This window comes from Sinocyclocheilus anshuiensis, unplaced genomic scaffold (genome assembly GCF_001515605.1).
Source record: "Sinocyclocheilus anshuiensis isolate Anshui unplaced genomic scaffold, SAMN03320099.WGS_v1.1 scaffold43, whole genome shotgun sequence".
Taxonomy (NCBI): domain Eukaryota; kingdom Metazoa; phylum Chordata; class Actinopteri; order Cypriniformes; family Cyprinidae; genus Sinocyclocheilus; species Sinocyclocheilus anshuiensis.
Window position 1 is genome coordinate 1493765 of NW_015549580.1, and position 23271 is coordinate 1517035.

Genomic DNA, 23271 nt, shown 5'->3' on the forward strand with positions numbered 1-23271 from the left:
AAGGTTACATTGTCCAACCAAAAAAAAAAAAGGCTTAATGAGACAACTCGACTGGAACGGATAACCAGAGGGCGTCAGAGTGTCTTATCGTTCCTCTCCCAGTTCTGGTTGTTTTAGTCATGGTTCCATGAAAGGACTACACACAATGGCCTTCACATCTACAAGCACAATGGCACTGAGAAGCTTTTCCATGCACAACTAGAGCACAAAGTGCGACAAACAAGTTTCTGAACACAACCGGCATGCACATACAGAACCAAACTGACTGAAACATGAACCAGCTGACAAAAATACCCAGAAGCACAGATGACTAGACATGTGTAACATACGCACTCCAACAAAAACGGCAGAGTAACCAAGATTTGGTATTTCAAATCTGTCACCAGAAAGGAACAGCTCTGACACGGTGAAAAGAGCAAGCAAGCAAATCTTTTTATATCGTGACTCTTATAAACCAACTCTCAAATGCTGCAATCAGCAGTAGATGGAGCATTGTTTACTCTCAGCAGATAGTTCAGGCTTAATCCAATCATAGACACACCGATAAAAAAGAGGCCTTTGATGGGAATATATAAAGTCCCAAAAGACATGTCGGGCTGTGCCACTTAGCTGAGCAAATCTTATAATGACAGCAAGTGGAGTTATAACTGATCGTTGTTTCAATAATAAAGTTGACAATACTTTAAATAGGATATGTGCGCTATATAAACACACTGTGGGAGTTCAGGCCACTGTCACCCAGCAAAGCTGTGCACACAAAGGCCCAATCCTCCCATACAGCACTAATAAACTTTATGGCAAAACATTGGCTATTTTTTCGGAGACTCAATAGAGTCAATTAGTGCCTGAGAAAGAGGCGACCTGATTCAAATAGAGACATGCTTTCACAGCGGTATGTATCACACATGTGCAGACTGAAAGATTTCATTGGCTCAAGGTTGCTGGGTGTTGAGGGAGTCTGCTTAAAATACCTCTAGGACGGGCTGGGTGAGAATTGAAGAGTGCACTCAAAATGGGTCAGTGTGCACAGGGACAGACGATACGATTGTTAACAGAGGGAAACAAACTGACTGAAGAAACAAGGGATATGGAAAAATAACAGAAGCTTGCATTGACATGTCAGAGAACGACCAAGAGGGAAAGGCAGTGATAGAGAGGTATAGTCCATGTTTTCTTCCCCCTCTAAGCTCTTGTCCAGTTTTCAAATCAGTATGTATATATATAAATATTCTTGTGTTTTTGACAAGTAATCTAATCTAACAGATAAATGTAATTATAGTATGATTATAATGAACAAACAAATCTTAATCAAATTATGCCACTTCAACACCACTTGAAACTTAAAAGGGAAACTCATCCAAATAATGCCAATTCTGGCATTATTTACACACCTTCGTGTCATTCCAAAACTGTGAGTTTCATTGTTTTGTGTTTTTGCCCATGCAATAAAAATCAATGTGGTTCCATGTTGGTTTTCTTTGGACCCCACTGGTTTTCATTGTTTGGACAAAAATAGCTGAAATGTTCTTCAAGATATAATCATACAGCCATACAACACAAGTAACACTATATCACAAATTCGGTGTCGTGTTTTGTGTAACTTGAGCTTTCCTTCCACAGAACACTTGTGGAAATCTGATCATGATTCATTGCATTTAATAATCATTGAACTCTATGAGGACAAAGCAGCATCAGAAATCCCATTCAACTGCTACCCACACAGGACATCCTCTAGGAGCCAAGAGGCAGGTCGATTAATAAAGGGTGATTAACATACACAGTAACACCCTATTATAATTCGGTGTCATAAATAATTCAAAAGCTACTATAAAGAAAAAATTCAACCATTAATGTTAGCTTTTATGCTTTTTTTATGCTTTTGTCAGTTAGTCCCAGTATGCCTAGCAGCAATGCATTCTACGGAGTTTAAATTGTAGCACACAGGTATTATATTAAATCACAGTTTGTAGACCGATTTCATTAACATATAAGAACAGTTAGTGCTATAAGGAGTGAGGTTTGGGTTTATACATCCATTTGTAATGTCTTTCAATGACGATTATGTGCTGGGATGTTTCTGTACACGGCAGGATATTAGTTTTTGTGCTGGTATAATGCAACAAAAGGCAAGGTGGTAAATATGTAAAGGGAGTGCATGTTTATGCAACCACATCTGAGTAATAAAGCTTGAGGTGTTCTAATTTGAACTTTAAACTAAATACTTAATAGTGTCTTTTCATAAGTTTTCATTTAATAGCTGGTTAATTCCTTTATTTTTCTCTCTAGACTCTTATCCACTATAATAACGGTGTTATTCAAATAATATGACCTTACTCCAACCCACATGTATCTCTTTTGGTATCATTCAGAACGGAACCAGGCCCAAATCTAAGCTGGAATCTTTTCAGCTTCAGATTTAGTGGGAGGGTAAAAATCAGCAAGCCCATCCTCATTCACAACAGGAGCCCCTCCTATAACAAATAACCCCTCCTCCTTCTGCACGACCTCTTTCAAAAGCTGAGTGTGGTCTCTTTTGGTAGCAGAAGGCTTCTGGTTGGTCCGTTCCAGTTTGCGGTGCTTGCGCAGCTCTGGGGGAGGGTCTTTCATGGTGAAGACATCCCTGATTCGCTCCATGCATACGTTAGCAGCTTCCCGAGTCTCCCTCGAGAGCTGTGACAGACTAAGGAAGCCATGAGGAAGGTCATCCACGACACATAGGGTCACTGGCTGACCGACATTTCGCAGCCTTTTGGCAAACATCACAGAGTCGTCCAGCATGGGGTCCAGATGACAGGCCTGAAAAAAGAGGGATGAGACAGATGGCAAAAAAAAGAGTCTCAGACACAAGACAGACAAAATAAGAGTTTATGACATGAATGAAAACATTTGAAATCAGCAGTGGTGTAATGTAACGAAGTAATTTACTTGAGTTTTTATATTTCAGCCAACTTTTACTTTTACTCCACTACATTTCCTAATTAAAATGTATACTTTTACTCCGATACATTTCCCCGAAGCATATTCGTTACTTACTATAAAATAGTCAGAAGTAAGAAGAACATGGACTGCAGGAAAGCAGGTTTGACAAATCAGTGGTCTTGCGATTGCAAGTTAGACTCCTAAAAACACCTTTGCTCATGTGCAAACAAGTGCGCGCACAACCGCAGATGATTAATTTTCCACTCAAGTCGAGTCTGGGGTGTGCGATACAGCATTGTCTGCGATAATATGGTAAGTGTTGTTGTAATGATGTGTGATCTGACATTTTCAAGTAGGCTATATCACCAGATCACACACAGAGTGCAAGCACATTGATTTATTAGTCTATTAAAACTCAAAATTCAAGGTATTCTAAATTGTAGACGGCAAAAATGGTTCTGTATGCTTTTTATATTTATATAATTTAATATAGTTTACTTAATCTATATCACACAAAGAGTACCGTTTTTCTGCAGATATCAGCATGAACACATTTAATAATCTTTTTATTCAAGTTCAGTAAAGCAATAAGTGACTTACATTTAGACATAATATTGCTTGTTTTTGCTAAATTTTGCCAACGAAAATAGTTCCAAACAAAGGTCAGACTATTTTTTTTCATGTTTTAAATTATTTCAAATATCAGTATTCAACGCTTTATGTTAAAAACAAAACATTAGGCCTATTTATGCATCTGTAACTGCAGTTTAAATGCATCCATGTCCCCTCTGAGATACATAAACTGTGTAAATACATCTAAATGCTATTTCAGATGCAGATTCCAGTAATGTTTTCTTATGTTGGAATGAAAGACACTACCGGATGAAGTGCTGCAGTTTTCTTACCCAAAAATACAAAATGGAAGAAAGTGTTAAAACTGAACACAATCTTGCTACTTGAGCTGTGTATGAACATTTTATATATATATTTATTTGCTTTTTTTCCATTTTGCATTTACTTGTACTTTTACTTGAGTATGGCTTTATACACCACTTGAAATCAGTTTCTCTTCCTGAAAATTATTCCACCATCTTAAATTCTTAAATTCATCAATTGTAAAAGACTTTGGTCACACTTACCACTATGTGTATGGGAGGTAGTCCCCTTAGCATGCTGTCTGGAGCCAGAAGGGGGGACATGTAGGGGTTTCTGACAATGGGAGAACTCTGCATGTTCATCTCTGCTAATTGCTCTGACCGCAGAGGCTCAAAGCCCTCTGGAAACTCCCGGGGTTTCTCAGAGTCCTCCTCACCACCAGGGGGCGGAATGGCCACAGATGAAAAGGATTCTGATACTGAGGGATCTACTTCTTTGCAGAGGAAGAAACTCACATCCTCCGGCTAGGAGAGAGGTGGAAGTAAATGGAGGTCAATAAGATATGAACCTGAGGTGATAAGGTTGGATCAACGACAGATTATTTTTTTTTATTTATTATTTACGCCACCATTTATAGGCTTAAACAACAGTTTTCTATTTTAATTATATTATATTAAATATTTTATTAAAATTATTATTAAGAAATTTATTCCTGTCAAAGCTGAATTATCAGCAGCCATTACTCTAGTCTTCAGCATCATATGGTCCTTCATAAACCGTTATAATATACTGATTTGCTGCTCAAATTCTTATTATTATCAATGTTAAAAACAGCTTTTTGTGGAAACAGTGATAATTTTTTTTCAGGATTCTTTGATCAATATAAGGTTCAAATTAACAGAATTTATTTTAAATATAAATATTTTGTAACATTATAAAATGTATTTTACTTTTCATCACTTTAATGCTTTCTTGCTGTATTAAAAATATTAATTTCTTTAAAACAACTTATGGTATATTAGCTGTATAATTATAAATACATGTATAATATAAATCATATATAAATTCACATATATATTTATTAAAATTTCTATATACATGTAAGAAAAAAAAACTTTTTTAGTTATTCCATTTGTTATATAGGACAGTGCATATTAGTAAGGAATGTGGAAGAATGGGTTCAGGAAAAGCTGAGATGACTCATTTGAACCAAGCAGCAAAAATTAGCATTTCAAATCCTGCAATTATTCACCCATCTGACGTCATCATATCATGGGATTCTCTGCGGGATTTTAACACAAACTTGAACAATGGCATGCAAAGTGACATCACTGCAGCATAATCCTTTGCACTTTATCAGAGTTGCACAACTAGACAAAAAGAACCCCCAAGTGATTTATTTGCCCAGAGTGTGCCGGACTGAAATAACCAGAACAACAATTTACTGCAAGCTATTAAAATCAGCCAGTGTTAAGAGGCCAGTTAATTCTGTGTATTAGACAGCCTGACTCTAATGCTAATTATGGCATAACAAACTCCTGTTTTTCTGCCACCAATGGCAATTTGATACTCTTTATGAACATCTGTGCTGCACTCCAGCAAACATACCAGATTCTTACTAACAATGGGACTGTCTGTTATTTAAATGTTATGTTTGACTATGATTTAAGCAACACTGTTAAACTGTTGAAGGCTAGGTCATTCTTACTCTAGATAGCAAATTAATCAGCGCAAATATTGGCATATGTTTCACACACTCATAAAGCCATAAAAAACAGCCTGATGGATGCTGTGTAGCAGAGATTGGCATCCTAGTAGAATGCAAATCAGCCTGTTGATTAATATGACTCACTGTTGCAATCTGTAAAAGAGAGAACTTCGACACCACGGGAGCTTTGAATTTGATTAAACCCTTCTAAAGCACTAAATGAGGAGCTGTACCTTGCTCTCGGGTGTCAGTGTGATGTCAAGGATGGAGTTGTGGTTGACTGTGGTGGTGCTAAGGTGGTTGGCAGTCTGGCTGGCATTTTTCTGTACGTTGCTGGCACCGCTGTTAGTGTGCGTGCCCAAGTCCTGGCACGTCTGGCTCTTCAGAGACCCTTTCTCAAGGGAGTATTCAGATGCCTTGCCAGACACCGGAGGGTCTGCATGAGGAGAGGTCAGAGACGCTTCTGAAACGCTCTTTCTCACAGAGTCTAAAAGGTAAAAGGAGAAGAGTAAATATTTAGGTCATTTTTAGTGGTTATTTTAACAAAAGATGTCATTTCAAGGTCATTCTGGATATACAGATGTTTTATAATCACATATATTGACTAATGATGCTCTCATGTTATTGTTTAGTTAGATAAATGTCTACATGAGATATTAACAGGCCCAAAATGTGAAGGCAGAAAAACAAAACCACGAAACTAAGGTAATTCTGAATTCCCAAAGCAAGTTCAGAAGAAAGGAAATTCCTCATAAAAATCTCATACAGAGATCATAAACATTTCTTAATGCAAATATGCAAAATGAGAAAGTAAGTAACTGTGTAAAAGGAGTACAAATGGGCACAGGGTAGGAATTTTAAGCACAAGGGGTGGGGGTTTACAAAGACCCTCACACAGACATTGGTGGAGGCTGTTGGCGAGGAAACAGTTGCCAGGGAGAGGTAAGGCATGTGACTGGCTGATGTGAAGTGTGTGTGTGGCATTAAACAGACACTCAGTAAAATATTAGGACCCCTTAAACTACCATACAAAGAGACATAAACTCATACAACAAAGGGACATACCAGCTACAACACAGCTGTATTGCTCATAGCCATAATCTTGTGAAAAACTATTCTCAGCAATGTTAGTATAGTGAATAATGAATTCATGGCCATCATGAGGCAATCAGAATGCTTTGTGTTGTGTGACACCACCACACTAATGATGCCTTTTAGACACACTGTATTGACATCCTGCACAGCCCTACTCTTTCCTTCTCGGTGTGAGTTAATAAACTCAAATTACATGAGATCTGGGGTTGATAGTCCATTTAAACCATTGAATTAAACCGACGGGCATTTGGCACAACAGAGTATGTGAAGCCATTGCAAAGAGCTTTGTTTGAGATGGTTATTATCAGATTTTCAGTTCAGCTGTGCGACTATGCAATCAAAATCGCAATAAAAATTTCATGGGGTTGTGGCACCATAGGCAATTCCCCAATGTCCATATATTAGACCTCCAGGTATGATTCATCAGCCTGCTTAAATGACGGATGCAGACTGAACTGGGGCCTCCATTCAGGAGCATTCAGTCTGCACATGCTCAGAAGAACCACTTTCCACAACACTATCTGTGGGTCACGCAACACAAGCTGGAGAGTGAGTTAGAGAAGCTACCACATATAGCTCTGAACAAATGGCAATTATCACCATGGAGCCAATTATATGAAGCAAAGAAGAGCGCTACGAGGGCTTCGTATGCGTTAATTTAAACCTAATTAAAACAGATCAAATAATTAGCCAGCTGCACTATTACAAAGGCATCATCATCAGTGTGTGGAGGGATTATAATCATAAAAAGACATATTGATAAATGTCATTTAGACACTCAGCATGGTGAGTTAGAAAATACAATACGTCTCTCTCATATACAGGTACCTGCACTCCCTCTGTCCAGCAGTGCATGGATCCAGTTGGAAGCCCCCTGTTTGAAGTCTCGGAGCAGCAGAGCAGTATCTCTCCTCACCATGCTGAAAGTGCTCACCTTCTCCACCTGCTTCTCCACCTGTGGATCTGTGCCTGCACACAGCAGAGAAGGACAAAGGGGAAAAGCAAATAACAAAGTAGGGGTCAAAACAAAATCCAAATTGAAAGTCTGGGAATCAAACAAAATTAAATAAAAAATATTTTTACATTAATAAAAAACAACGAATACAATCAATTAATAAAAACAAGTAAAAAAATTAAATAAAACATTAAATCTCAAAAGTAAACATTTTTTAAACAAAATAAAACCTTTTTAAAACAAGCAAAACATTTTTTACAAAATAATACAATGATGTAAAATGGCAAGAAATTCTTCTTTATTTCTAGGTCATTAGTGAAATCAGCAAATTTGAGAAATGCATATGAATGAATTTGTACAAAAAACCTGTAGAGCTGCCATTAAAGCAAAAAGGCAAGAAACCAAAAGCTAAGATATTCTGATTTTACAATCTCAAAAAATATATATTATCCCTCATGTTGTATTTCAGTTATTTTGACCTGGAGATTAATTAATTTTTCCAGAAAATGTTAGTTAATGTTGCCGCATTGTACAGACTTTGCTCAAACAGGGTATAACAACTTTCCAAAAAATGTTTGATAATTTTTGTACTAATAATATAATTATTGGTAATTTTGGGGGATTTTTTTGGGAACTTGTGTTACAAAATCACCAGCCTACAAAATTCCTGGTTATGCTATATTATTACCAAATATTTGTTTCAATCTTTTTATCAACTTGTTTTCTTTCAATGAGCACAGGTTTTGCATTTATTTTTGGAAATGATTGATTGTAGGCCCCACTGATCTGAGTTAATGAACCTCAGATTTTGAGTGAATACAAAAGAAATACAAAACCTGTGCTATATAAAAAATAAAAACAAGATGACAAAAAGATTAAATCCAAGACTTTGTGATAATACAGCATAATGAGAGATTAAGCCATTTTTAAAAGGCTGGTCATTTTTTTAACATGGAACACCAAATTAGGTCAAGGATTTTCAGCAGAGCACTTATATGATAAAAATGCAAAATAGAAGCATTTTAACTTAATTTGCTGCACTGTTCTCTGAGAAAGTATCAGAACAGAAGATTTTAAATATCCAGTACTACTATAACACAAAGACAACATTGCATTAGCTCACCTGCAGAGGAAAGAAAATACAAGCTGTGGGCCACCGATTTGACTTCACCATTACTATGATTGAAAACACTACTAATCGAATCATTTATAATAAAATACAAACCTATTAATCTATTCCTGACACGTGTGCCTTCACTTAACTTTACTTGTTGAAATCACTCATCATCATTAAGGTGTCTACACTCCCTAAATTACGAATATGCTAAACTTTTACCAGCGATAAATTACACATTGGACCTGACCATTCCAGCTCGCTAATAACCTGAGTCCCAACACAGCACTATTTGTCATAAAATCCTATTACGGCTCCAGACTGACCTGCGTAAGCACTGAGGCAGCGTGCGAGCACACTGAGGGGCAACAGAGGGTCCATGAGGGTGAGCAGGCGGGATGGTGAGGCGTACACGGTGAGCAGGGTGGCGGGGTACGCGGCGACGATGCCATCCGGCATGCGCACACCGTGAGCAGCGGCCCGCATCGACACGGTCACACACAGGTTTCCTCCTGCGCTGTCACCGGCCAAACACACACGCTCACCGGTCCAACCTGAGGAGGAGAAAGACCAACAGAAGAGATTTAGGAAGGAGCGGACCAGAAAATTAAGTGTGCAATAGATCAAATAAAAAATGAGTGAGAATCAAGATAAATACACTCTATTATTTTCAACTTCAAATGAGGTTAAATTTTTTTGCACTGATCTGAGGCACTCTGGCATGGTTTTCACACCAGAGACACCCAAAGAGAATTATTAGCAGCGTGTGATCTGCGTCATGATCCTGAGATAGATAGCAGAGGTGAGAGAACACTGAATGATGAATATGTTTACGCTGCTGTAGTCAGGCCGAGTGTGAGCTGAGTTTTAATAGGCGTCTATGTTCCCTGTGGGATCTCGACACCAGCACAGCACAACAGTATGACAGATTGTCAAATCGACTGATTTCACTTGTCTTGTACTTTAATCAGCTTTCTTAAGGACTAATCAAATGACTGAATGACACAATGTCGAAAAAATTGAATTAATAATTTAAGAAGCAGTCTGGGAGATGGATGATGCAATTACTGTAAATATTGCATTCCGTGTTTCATTAAAGTGATAATAGAACTAACAAAATTAAATCCATAAAATAAAATATTTCTCCATAAAATGTGATCTGGCATTCTGGAGGGAACCTTTTTTTTTTTGCAGGTTTTGTCACCTCCGATGGGTGAATGTGTCAGGGTTCTGTCACTTCGGTCTAGTGTAATTCATGGTTTTGTGACAGAGCCCTGACACTCGCGTCATGTCATTGTTTTCATGGTTGTGTGAGCGTGCGGTCTCGAGTTCGCTCGGCCGTGCGCTCTTTTGTCTATGTGTGTTGTGTATTGTGTAGCACGCGGTTTGTGTTCAGCCGCGTGCTTTTCTTGTTGTCTTGTGTGAACACGCAGCTTATGAGTTTTCTCATTAGCTGCGTGTTCGTGTCTTGTTTTGTTCAAGCACATGGCTTGTGATTGTTTTGCTGGCCATGTGCTTGTGTTTGTTTTTGTGTGAGCACTTGGCTTTTGACTTTGTTTCCTGTGTGCCATGTGCTCTCATGTCAATTGTCTTGACCCCACCCATCTTGTTACCTGATTATTGGTTAATTTGCCCCACATGTGTTCCCTCGTTACCCTCCTCATTTGCTCTCTATTTATTGTCCTTGTGTTTGCAGTCCTGGGTGAGTTCGTTGTCGAATGTTCCCGGTCGTGTGCCTTGTCCTGCCAGCCAGTCAAGTTGCCAGCTGTTTTTTCCCCTACGGGGTAGTTTTTGTTTGTTTTGTTTCTGCTTTTAATAAAGCCCTTATCTTCCTGCAATATTGAGTCCTCGCTCCATCCTTCATCCCCAGCCCTGACAGAATGTCAACCTCAAAAAAGACAGCAGTCTTGCATGACAAAGTGGCAACATTCTTGCAAAAAAAAAAAGGGTTGACGAGTGCTGCCACTTCCCACTGAAAGTGAACAAGGGTTAGTGCATACTGTATAAAGCATAACGTCCTAAAAGCATAAAGTGTATAAAGGCATAAAAGCTTAAAATCAGCATGAAATGGAAATTCACCCTATTTTTTCCTCACAATATTTAATCAAAATGTCATAACTGGACCTTCCAGTGAAAACGACAAGACTTCTTTTCTGTTAACGTATGCCAGACTTCTCCAATAATTTAGTCTGCTTAAACCCCTGCAAGTTCACATTCATCTGCCTCCACTATTGAGTGCAACATCCGCATCTCAAAATCCAACAGAACCTAATGCCCGCCCAATATTTTTTCTTTTTCAATAAGCTGTTACACTCTGATGTACATCACAATATGGAAGAAAAGACCTGTCGTTACTTTCGTTTCATAGCAACTTTAAGAACACATATGAATCACTGATATCAAGGGATTAGGAAGCATAACTATTCCTCTCACCTAGCAGGTTGTGGTTCTTGATGGCCCAGCAGTAGGCATAGAAACATTCCTCCAAAGCCCGAGGAAACGGGGCCTCGGGGGCCAGAGAATAGTCCACCGAAAGGACGGGGGCATTCAGGTCTTGGGACCAGCTCCTCAGATATGGCTGGAGGGAGAGAGAGAGAGAGACACACATACAAATGAAGAATTAAAATTGCTTCATTTTTAGGGTTTAGAATTCCTAGATATTGCAGAAAATCCATACCAGGATTTCCAGGTTTAGTTCCATCTTCCCTTTGTTTTTCTTACTTTATAGAGCGTGTGGTATTCGTTTGGTTTCATTCCCTCCCCTCCAGCAACCTCTCACTCGACAACTAACTGCAAACCTACATTCAGATCTGCTTCCATTTAGTTTGCAACTCCCACTTTCTAAGATCCAACCAATTCCTTATGAACAAAAATCAAGTCCTGCCCTTCATTTTTCTAGTCACAATAGGGAAGACAAATTGGTCACAATTTCTCGACTTTAATGTTTAGCATTTAATTGCCCGTTTTACCTTAATTTAATCTCTCAACTGATGGGTCCTAATCCTCAATAATACCATACTTTTTTCTTCCGAGTCTGAATATGGCTACCTACCTACTATACAGTATGCAAAAAGCAATACAATGACGGATGAAGTTTGTCCAAATTGAATTTATATTACACATCATGCATATTTCTATAGCGTAATTTATTAGTGGTTGAGAAGCAAGTTTTTCCTCAAATGTAGTACATCTAATGACATTAAATTATGGCTTTATTTCACAGGTGTGTCAATGAAGTAGTTCTAGCATTTTGCTGGCTGATGGCAAAGATCCACATTTTCAAATCCTGAACTGCTTTCCCAGCTCACACCCCTAATTCCTCTCTGAATCCTGACATCTTTAAGGCAGCTTTAAGACAGTGGTTTCAGTGTGACTGCACTGCTGCAAAGAGCCTGAATTATGGTCCTCAACACTAAATGTTCACTTCAAGTAGCTTCTGTCACCCTGAATACACGCCTGACGGCACCTCATCATGCATTTACGTAAGAGAAAACACTTGGGAATGTGAATATTTCTTCTCAGATATTTCAGTCTCTACCATTTTGTCTCCCTCTCTCAGTTTTGTTTTGTAGTTTAAAAACATGATGTGTGCTGACAGGCATCACAAGATGTTGCTCTGACTGCCAGTTACATCTCATATCAATGTGTCCATTGTTGAGTAGCGTTCGCTCAAGCAGCTAATGCATTGTGTCGAGAACGCAGGCTCCCGCTGGTGAGTGTTTGTGACGTGAAGGTGAATTTTGCATGAGAGCGGTGATAATATGATACTTTAACAGAGCAAGCGGTCTCATACTTTGCACAAGACACTGGACACAATTGAACGCAAATGACCAATATCTTACTCCGCTTGCCAAGAAGCTGCTCTGCATAATACTCAACAGAAGAGGCACTATTTAAAACCACTGAATGAATGTTCAGACATAGAGGTGGGATCCTGGGTGACTGCAGTTAATGTCTAAAGTATTAAAGTATTTAAAATTCAAAGAAATTATGCCATGAGCAACTCAAGTCACAAGGATAAGATGAATCTAAGGGTTAAGAGAAGCTCTATATACTGTAGTATCTTGGTGTTTCTTCAACTATGGGTACTTTTGTCTCTGTGGATGTTCAGAAAATAACCTCTCATTAAAGCACATTTTAATTGTCCTCTAATAATGACCAACAGTGGACAAATATGAATCAGAGAAGAATTCATTATCTTGATTTTTCTACATATGTGACCCTAGACCACAAAACCAGTCTTAAGTTGCTGGGGTATATTTGTAGCAATAGCCAAAAATACATTGTATGGGTCAAAATTATAGATTTTTCTTTTATGCCAAAAATCATTAGGACATTAAGTAAAGATCATGTTCCATGAATATATTTTGTAAATTTCCTACCATAAATATATAAAAACTTAATTTTTGATTAGTAATATGCATTGCTAAGAACTTCATTTGGACAATTTTAAAGGCAATTTTCTTAATATTTTTATTTTTTTGCACCCTCAGATTCTAGATTTTCAAATAGTTGTATCTCGGCCAAATATTCTCCTATCCTAACAAACCATACATCAATGGAAAGCTTATTTATTCAGATGATGTATAAATCTCATTTTCGAAAAAATTTACCCTTATGACTGGTTTTGTGGTCCAGGGTCACATATATTACTAATATAATTTCATACCAGGTACTGACACTGATATCACATTAGTAAACAACTGTGGGACGGTCTTAATGATTTTTTTAAAATCACATATTAAATAGCAATACATTATGTGTGTTACACTGTTTTCACTGTTATGTATTCCCACCTCCAAGATATTCTGGTTCCTAGATAAGTCTAGGAAATAATTAAAATAAGTCTACAATTCTATATTTTTTTCATCAGGAGCAAAAGTAACTGGTCTGCATTATTCAAGGATGGATGGAAAGGGTGTGTATAGGAAGTATAAGGAGAAAGAGACAAAAAGATACCTCATGTGATTTGGAAGTCTGTGCCACAAAGCCTCCTCCGTGGAAGTGCAACACCAGCCATGGGGAAGGAGGACTGCGCTTCGTCTTCAGGCCCAAAGAAAGAGATATCTGGCCCCCCTCTGAGCGACACAGTGCTAGTAATTTCTCACTGTCCTGAAGACACAAATGGACTATAAGCACCATAACAATGGAGAGCAACATAATAAAAATTTTAAAAGATTATTTCATTACAACACAGCTTCCTGAACAATCCTTATTTAGAATCTCTTTGAAGCTCTATGCCCCACACAAAGGCAAAAGCTCTCATTTAGACAAGAGACGAGTAATTAAATGCTACGGACGTGTGGTTCTTAAACACATTTACGCTACAGCTGGATCAATATGAGTTCAAAGGGTCTTAAGCAAAGTCAAATAGGCTTTTTTAAGCACCATTACACCAAGTCATCTATACTGCAACCAATTCAAGTCCTCCCATGACACCAAGAGGTATATCAGGAATTAAAGGGCTTTAAGTAAAGGATAAAAGGAGAAAGAGTCAAGCTCAACCACTTTATTTAGCTAAGCACACCTCATTACGACTGGCGGTGCTTTTATTCATTCCTCGGTATCTGTGCATATTTATTTATTTATTGACAAGATAAGAGCATGTAGAGTGGAAAATTGACTCTCTTTGAAGAACAGAGAATTCAAATTATGAAAATGAAAAGTTCATGCTTGAGCTTCTGTGAGGTGGAGGAGGAGAAGGAAGAAGAGACTTAAGCGAGAGACAATTATGATTCAAGACTAATTAAGACTGTCAATGACATCAGTGTGAACTGTTGTACCTGTCCTTCTCTCAGCTCATATGAGATCAATCTCATCTGCACAGGCCCCGGGCCAATATGAGCTGCAGGAGGAGACACAGTCACCATGTGGGTGGGATCTGTCACCAATGGCAGGTCAAAGGGCAGGGGGGGAACAGAAAGTGTTCGATTCACCTTCACTTGTGTGGCCGTCATAGACACCAGACTCTTGAGAGAGATAGAGAGAGATGAAATAGAGCACAGATTAATTTCAGTTTAATTACTATGTGAATTGAACTTTGCAATATGAGAACTTGGACAGGTTATAAGTGCTCAGTGTGCAATCTGACCAGCTGTAGCAAAAGATGGTCAATTATATTAAAAAAACACTAGTGCAAGGAGTAACTGTATGTCAGAAGAGTTTTATTACTCAAGGGAATTGCTTTTAACAATTCTGATGTCTGATATATGAGTGTTGAGTACTGAAAGTAGGGCAAAACAATTTATTTGGGGATTATTCTCACAAATATTTTCACTGCAATTTGAGCTGCAATATTTCTGATGCTAGGATATAAAAAAAAAAAATTTGCCCAGTACTCTGCTGTCAGAACTCTTTAAATGTGTTCAAACTTTAGAAACATTAAAAAAAAAAACTTCTTTCAGTTGAACCAAACGTGAACGGAGTAAAAATAAAGCCAGTTCTATTCGAACCCACACTGGGCCTAAATTTAAAAGTAGAATTTTTTTCTACTAAGGTGGAAATTAACTAATTTTGTCCACCACAGTGGCCATTTTGTTTTTTATTAAACCAGCCTTGCTTAATTTTGTCAATGTATTTCACAATTGGAAGGTGTCTGGTGTTCATTTAGTATCCTAGTCTCAGCTCAATTTTCATTCATAGTGTTTTCTAATCCCAGTTAAATCAAAGAATCTAATCTAATCTAATCTAATTTAATATAATCTAATATATTACAATATACTATATTCTAATCTAATCTACTATACCATACCATACCATACCATGATATGATATATGATATATGATATGATATATGATATATAATATAATATAATATAATATAATATAATATAATATAATATAATATATAATATTATAATATAATATAATATAATATAATATAATATAATATAATATAATATAATATAATATAATATAATATAATATAATATAATATAATATAATATAATATATAATTCATTTTATTTATTTTTCATTTTATTATTTCAGTGATAATATGCTTCTGGCATAATTTCTTCACTTTCATGCAGTTTTTTTTTTTTATTTGAAAGAAAATCAATTTGAGATGTGACCTTGCACTATTCTTAAAACGGAAGATCATATTTCAAATCGATTTTCTTTCAAATAACTGTGCTGCCATAGCTAAAACTGGCAGGATGGTTAATACTAACTGATAGAAATTCAGTCTCCGTTACGTTCCAGAATGTCTTCCAAAAATGAACATCCAGGTTCTGAGTGATGCGTTCATACTCCTGACCTCTCAGTTCAGGGTCAATGGCATACTTCCCAGAGGTCAGGAAAGAACCTGCTGCTATACCTGAGAGAAACACAGACAAACAGACAGTTAGATGAATGACTGTCTACATACAGTAACTGGCATATCACACCAGGGCATCATACTTAGAGTAAAACAGAGCAGTAAGACATGAAAGTTGGTTCCCAATCAACAGAAACACACAGATAACCACCTGGAAATTGCATCACCTAGTTAACAGACAAGCATGAGCAATTAGTTTAATATTTACAAATGTCAATAGACAATAAACAAACAAACAAAAACAAACTGAAACAAACTAACTAAAACAAACGAACTAAAAACTGATCTGTAACCAGTCTTGTTTTTTTTCTGTTCTCATGGTAAAATTCAGCATATGAACTAGGGGTGTGAAGGGAAAAAAATTATCTGATGCATCACAATTCTGAGTCGCTTCTAAAAACTTCAGAACAGATGCTCTTTAGCTATTTTCCTACATATGTGCAATGGCACTCATGTGCACTAGAGAGATACAGTATTTCAGTGTTTTTTTCCTCCTCCAAAAGTTCTACAAAAGCATAATTTATGCCATTTTGAATGCAGTATATATACAAAACTCACTTACTGACAGACAGCTGCTTTCAAATGTTCATGTGCACTTTGTGTGTGTGTCCGTTCTGAATAGCTCTTGTACATGCAGCTGTGCAAGACTCTGTGTAAGCAGTTAAATGCACTTTCATCTTTTATGATGCTAAATTAATGTAAACACAGTCATGATTAAAGGACACGACAAAGCATTTGATATGTTAAAACAGATCTGTGCATTAGTGTGAATGCAGCCTATTAAACATGCTGTCTGTCATCAGTAATAATCAAACAGCAATAATAAGAAAAAGAAAAATCCATCACTGCGCTTATCTGGAAAACATTCAGATACTAAAAGCACTCTCAGACACTGAAGGCACTTTTTGTTTATTGCTTGTAATGTGTTTCTTTGTTGCTTTTTATTACTTTATATTTGCTTGTATGTTTTGAAGCTGTAGTTAGTTAATAATTCTTCACACACAATTTCTTAATTTATTATTAATTTGTAATTATTTAAAAAAAACATATAAGAAATGAAATAAAAATTAACAAATCAATTTAATATTCAGAGTTGGTAAACTCATTCATTACTAAGAAAAAAAAATGTAGATCAAGAATCGTTTTTGAATCAGATCATGATTTCCAGAACTGAAATCAGATTGTGAGGTGCCTAAATATTCCCACCCCTAGTAGGAACAAGAACTGACCATCTCTCTAGAGGAAACAGGGTAATCTACCAGCAGAATGGATGACAGGTTTGGGAAGGACACAGATTTCTCTCATCCATACCGCCTTCTGTGAGAGATACTCACCATATGGAGCAATATCTCCTGCCTCCACTAGGGTGCAGCATTGAGCACAAGAGACAATATTAGAATGCCTCTGCGGGTCAGAGTGTATACAACTGCACTTTTGTGTCTTAAATTAACACTAGAGGAAAACCAGCTGTGCAGACGCTGGCAAAGATAATGAAGTGTGAAACAGTGACCTGCTCACATAAATCAAGAGGCATATAAAAAAAAAAAAGCTTTATCAGGGCACACTGAACATGACAGCTATACTGACCTATCCCTGACTGATGCTTCTTGTAGTTGTCTCCGAAGGCAACCAGACTAATAGCAATTGACTGCAGGCATGGACGGATGGCAGGAGTAAACTAGAAAGGAAGGAGAACAAGGTATTCAGGTGGGTAATTTTCACCTTAGAACATAAGAAAATATGGCAGAAATAAGTTAACAGTAAAAACATTAATAATGCTGTGAAATATTACGGCTTAAATTTGTTTTCTATTTTTATACATTCTAAAATGTAAATTATTCCTGTGATGGCAAAGCTGAATTTTCAACAGCCATTACTCCAGTCTTCAGTGTCACATGAGCCTTCATTCTAAAACGCTGATTTGGTGCTCATGTTTGTAAATAATTCTTAATTGATACTAAAAAAAAAAACTTAGCTTTGTATCACAGGAATAAATTATATTTTAAAATCTATTCAAATAGAACACAATAATTTTAAATTGTAATATTTCACAATATTACTGTTTTTACTGTATTTTTTGATTTGGTGAGCATAAGAAACTTTCAAAGACATTAAAAAAAAAACATTATAATTATTATAAACCTTTATCCGGCAGTATGTATATGTATGTTTATAATATATATATTAAAATGTACATTGCCGTTCATTACTATCTTGTAATATTATAAAAACATGTATGGGAAAACTATGCCTTAAAGGGATAGTTCACTCAAAAATGAAAATTACCCCATGATTTACTCACCCTCAAGCCATCCTAGGTGTATAGGAGTTTCTCATTCAGACGAATACAATCGGAGTTATATTAAAAAATGTCCTGGCTCTTTCAAGCTTTCTAATGGCAGTGAATGGTGGTCGAGATTTTGAAGCCCAAAAAAGTGCATCCATCCATCATAAAAAGTAAATCATGGGGTAATTTTCATTTTTGGGGGAACTATCCCTTTAATTACCTTTTGAATCTACTTAGATTAAATACATTAAGATTTCAATCTTACACTAAGTGTAGAAATGTGATAATCTTGTCAATGAAATCCTGAGAGCCACAAGCTCATGGGCTCATTAACAAACACACCTGAAATCCAACACAGCGGCCATAGAAGCAGCCCTTGTGCATGGAGGTGTATTCTCTCAGGAAGCTCTGACTGAGGCCACTTTCCTCCTGGAAGAAAAGGTTGCCGTGGCTGTTGTCATGAAGCAGTCTCTGAGCTAGATAGAGCAGCGCCCTGAGCTGACACAGAGCGCTACAGTACGCCTCCATCTCTGCTGCATTATGGCTCGCACGGAAAAAGATGCTTTGCCTGTTGGATGTGATATAGCGCCCTTTGTGGATGATGTGGAGGAGGCAACAGCGCACCACCTGAAGATGAGGACGACAAAGAGTGAGATGAGGTCTGAAGGGAGGTGTATGCAGGAAAACATAAGCACATGCATCATGCAGGAGAGAGAAAGAGCAATGTAAAAACTACTTATTGAGAGAAACATTGAAAGGAAAAGAGGGGAAGGACAAGGACACATGCCTTCAGCAGAAATTAGCTTAAAGGAACAATTCACCCAAAAATGAAACTGTGCTGACTCACCCCAAGGCCATCCAAGATATAGATGAGTTTGTTTCTTCTTCAGAATAGATTTAGAGTAATTTAGCATTACATCACTTGCTTTAAAAACATCACAATAATCCATATGTAATTCACACAACTCCAGTGCATCAATTAATATCTTATGAAGCAAAACACTTTGATGATGAATTTGTTTCTTACAAACATGCAGCTTTTCACATTTACAAGGTGTTAATTAATGGACTGGAGTCGTGTGGATTATTGCGTTGTTTTTATCAGCTGTTTGTACTCACATTCTGACGGCACCCATTCACTGCAGAGGATCCATTGGTGAGCAAGTGATGTAATGCTAAATCTCTTCAAACCTGTTCTGATGAAGAAACAAACTCTACATGTTCATCTTTGATGACCTGAGGACGAGTACGTTTTCAGCAAATTTTCGTTTTTGGGTGAACTATTCCTTTAACAACTGCAGGGTTTGTAAACCAGCTAACTGTGATGACTAACTGTTGAAAATGATGCACTGGGAGCAGCTATTTTTAGCAGGGAGGAAAAAAGGGAGGAAACACACAACTTCTCTTGCACAGTCAGAAACACACCTTAACAAGGGAGCGATATCCATTGGCGGGAATATGAGGATCAAAGTCAAAATGGTGGTAGATGGCAGCGAATCCAGAGATGACAGGCTCCAGGCTCCGGGCATGCTCCTGGATGGTGGTCATGGCATCCACAAGGCGCTGGGCTGCGTCCCCGGCTTGGCCCTTTGTGGTCCCACAGAAGAAGTTGGCATTTTCTTCACACACATCATACAAGGCAGTGAATACTGCCTTGGTGTCCATCACTAAAGGGGATCAGACGGGTTGAGGACAGAAGAATTACTTCAAATTGGCACATACTCTGACACACTTTAAAGCCAATATAGAGTGATTAAGCTCAGGACAAAAGCCAAGCACTTGTGTAGGCTGTGGTTCTAAACAGCGCTATAAACATTTTATAGATCAATCAACTGGAAATGCTTCAGCCAAAGCAATTCACTTTAAAAAATAATTTTCTTCATAAGTACTTTGTCATGTTTTCCAGTAAATATTTAAACATCCCTAAAACAAGATCAATATTCTTAGAAAAAAATTCATTAGATATTAGGACTTGTTTTTAGGGCACACACACTACTGTTAAAAAGGTAGTACTGTTTTTTTTTTTTTTAAGAAATACATACTGAACGAAAAGAATAACGCAAAGATGCATCAAATTGATCAAAACTGACAATTAAAGACATAATTGTTACAAAAAATATATATCAAATAAATGCTGTTCTTTTGAACCTTATATTCTATTCTCCTTCAGTTCTTTTGAACCTTCTATAATGCTTTTTAACATTGATAATAATAATAATAGGATCATGTGACACTGAAGACTGGACTAATGGCTGCTGAAAATTCATGGTTTACAGTCACGGTAATACATTGCACTTTAAAATAGAAAACAGTCATTAAAAATAATAATATTTCATAATATTACTGTTTTTACTGTATTTTTTATCAAATAAATGCAGCCTTGGTTTCACCTTGGTGAAACTTCTGAACAGCAGTGGTCTAAAGGTTTTTTTAAGCATAAACCTCAATTCATTTTATTAGATTTTAAAACAAGTCTAAAACAAGAAAAAAAATGCTAATGGGAATGCAAAGATATATTCTATAAAGACAACCATATTTTTAGAATTTTTTTAATGAATTAAATTTATCGTTTTTAGGGATGTTACAATGATTACTGTTAAATAACACAAAAATACTGTTTAAATTTTTTTTATTTATTTTATTTTACTGTTCAGTGACTATGAAAACATACTGAGCTAATAGGTCCTACCACTATCACACATACAACTACAACCAATAGCCTCTATCAGGACACATTACGATACACTCTCATCTTGAAGATGCTGACTGCTATGAAAACTGCTATTGCTTGCTTTTTCTATAGGAAAAGACAAGAGCAAATTACAGGGGACAGAGGCTGTGGACAATTTCACAGGACATACTACTGAGTAACCAGTGACGGATGGGCATCAGCCTGCTACTGTACAGTCATTCACGCACTCATGCACATTTATCTGATCAGGATTGACATGCCAGATACAGAGACAATACAGGTGAGTAAGGTCTCTCAGTGACAAGATTATGACTAGGTAAATCTGTACTCTGTGACCGACCAGACAACTAAGAGAATCACAGGCAACTTCACAACAGCAGACAATGACAGGAATAGCAGGACACTAAACAAAACTTCAGTCTTTGTATGTTCTCATAGAAAATCATCCAAAATGCAAGCAAATACATCTTTAGTATATCATTTTTTTAATATAAATAACTGAATCACCCAAATGGCTTCGTCAGATCCAAACTTGGGTGCTGCCCCACAATTAAGAGTGGTCAAACCCTAAGCAACAGTTAAAGAAACTTTCAGTCTTACTTTACATTGTGGTGGAAAGATGTTTAACAAACAGCATAAAGGGTTTGTGCTTTGAATGTTGGAACCCAAAGTGCTTACTTTGTCAATGCAAAGAGTTTTCTGCATCAAGAGAACATTTTGCTTACATTTCGATTTGCATACATTTCCAGTGTTATTTAGAGCTTAATTCCCCAGATACTGCCTGTCCCTGATACCCTGTCCCTTTTTCTTTCTGTCCTTTTCCCCAGATAACCCCTCCCTGCATTCATCCACTCATTCTCTTCTCACACTTTCCAAACTGCCTTTTTCCCCTCTGCCAAAGTATCCCAATGTTGCCTCTCTACCTCCCGCATGTGACTGGCGGTGATCTCTTCCCCTCATTGGCAAAAACAAGATATCTCCCTCTCTCACTGAGGACTGTCCTCAATTCTCTTCCATTTTTGTATCCATGTCCTCATTCTAAAGACTACTGCCAAACCCTGAGAGATTAGTGTCCTAATCTGTGCATGGGAAACCAAGTATACTACTGTGTCACTGTCTCCTGCTCAACTGCTTCCATTGAGAGACAATAATTCAGCAACTAGTGTAAAACTAGTCTTGAGTCTTGAGGTTTGAGAAATGACTTTCACAGTTATGCTGGGTTTCAGTTGAGAAGAAGATATCAGAGTACTGACTAAATGAACCTCATGCTTGTGAAAATCTAAATCCTTCATTATGGAAACATGTGCAGCAAGAGAACCACTCAATCCCTTTACTCAATGAAAAACTCCCAGCATAACAAACACGAGGACACCTGAAAACATTCCAAAATTAAGATTTAATTAACGTTAAATCTAGGTTAAATATGAATTAAGCTCGAATACAACAGAACATAAATTTCAATTAATCTCACAATTTCAGAAATCAGAAATTCCCTTACAACGGAAGTCTAAGGGCAATATGGGGTGTGTTGCCATCATAGACTTTCACTGTAAGCCTGTAACTGTCACAGCACTGCTGTATTATAAATTAGTAATGTTGAAAGTAGTGGTCGACCGATATATCACCAAGGCCGATATATCGGCCGATATTTGGCATTTTTCAAATATCGGCATTCGAGGCGGGACGTTTATTTTGACGGCGCTGACAGCGGCAGTGCCTGAGCACACAGTGCTCACATTCTCCCTCTTGTTCACTGTCGTCGTTAACAGTTCTGTCTAATAATCAGATAGAACTGTTAAAGGTCCCATGGCATGAAAATTTCACTTTATGAGGTTTTTTAACATTAATATGAGTTCCCCTATCCTGTCTATGGTCTCCCAGTGGCTAGAAATGGCGATAGGTGTAAACCGAGCCCTGGGTATCCTGCTTCGCATTTGAGAAAATGAAAGCTCAGATGGACCAATCCGGAATCTTCCCTTTATGTCGTCATACGAGGAAAGGTTACCTCCCCTTTCTCTGCTTTGCCCGCCCAGAGAATTTGGCCCGCCCATGAGAAAATGAGCTACTACCGTGCGAGGCGAGCGCAACATTTTTTTTTCCTCGAGAGACATCATGGCTTGCAAACGAGCGAAGCATGGCATTTGCTCAGTGTTTGGATGTACAAATGAACACTAGGGCTGCACGATAAATCGCATGCGATATTTAATGCGCATCTTGTCAAAAAGGCCGGTTCGGTAATGAGCGGTAAATCTCCATCACCTGCGTGCTTTCACATTGAGCAGCATTAAATACACAGAGCCCCTGTTC

At 37.5% G+C, this 23271-nt stretch overlaps 1 protein-coding gene across 3 annotated transcripts in view; it reads right to left on the bottom strand.

Moving 5' to 3' along the window:
* Positions 1-2269: 2269 nt before the first annotated feature.
* LOC107657706 (hormone-sensitive lipase-like) overlaps positions 2270-23271 on the bottom strand; it is a 27070-nt gene continuing 6068 nt past the window's right edge. For 2 of the 3 annotated variants that reach the window (XM_016445914.1, XM_016445915.1), the window contains 13 exons: positions 19698-19939; positions 18615-18899; positions 17573-17663; positions 17320-17346; positions 15840-15985; positions 14451-14636; positions 13627-13779; positions 11101-11245; positions 8994-9221; positions 7427-7567; positions 5737-5990; positions 4059-4319; positions 2270-2796 (listed from right to left, as the gene is read on the bottom strand). In XM_016445914.1, coding sequence (XP_016301400.1) covers positions 2389-2796; positions 4059-4319; positions 5737-5990; positions 7427-7567; positions 8994-9221; positions 11101-11245; positions 13627-13779; positions 14451-14636; positions 15840-15985; positions 17320-17346; positions 17573-17663; positions 18615-18899; positions 19698-19939 — 2567 coding nt within the window. In that variant the 3' untranslated portion in view covers positions 2270-2388. The remainder of the gene's footprint in view (positions 2797-4058; positions 4320-5736; positions 5991-7426; positions 7568-8993; positions 9222-11100; positions 11246-13626; positions 13780-14450; positions 14637-15839; positions 15986-17319; positions 17347-17572; positions 17664-18614; positions 18900-19697; positions 19940-23271) is intronic. The other variant, XM_016445916.1, reaches the window with a different exon arrangement.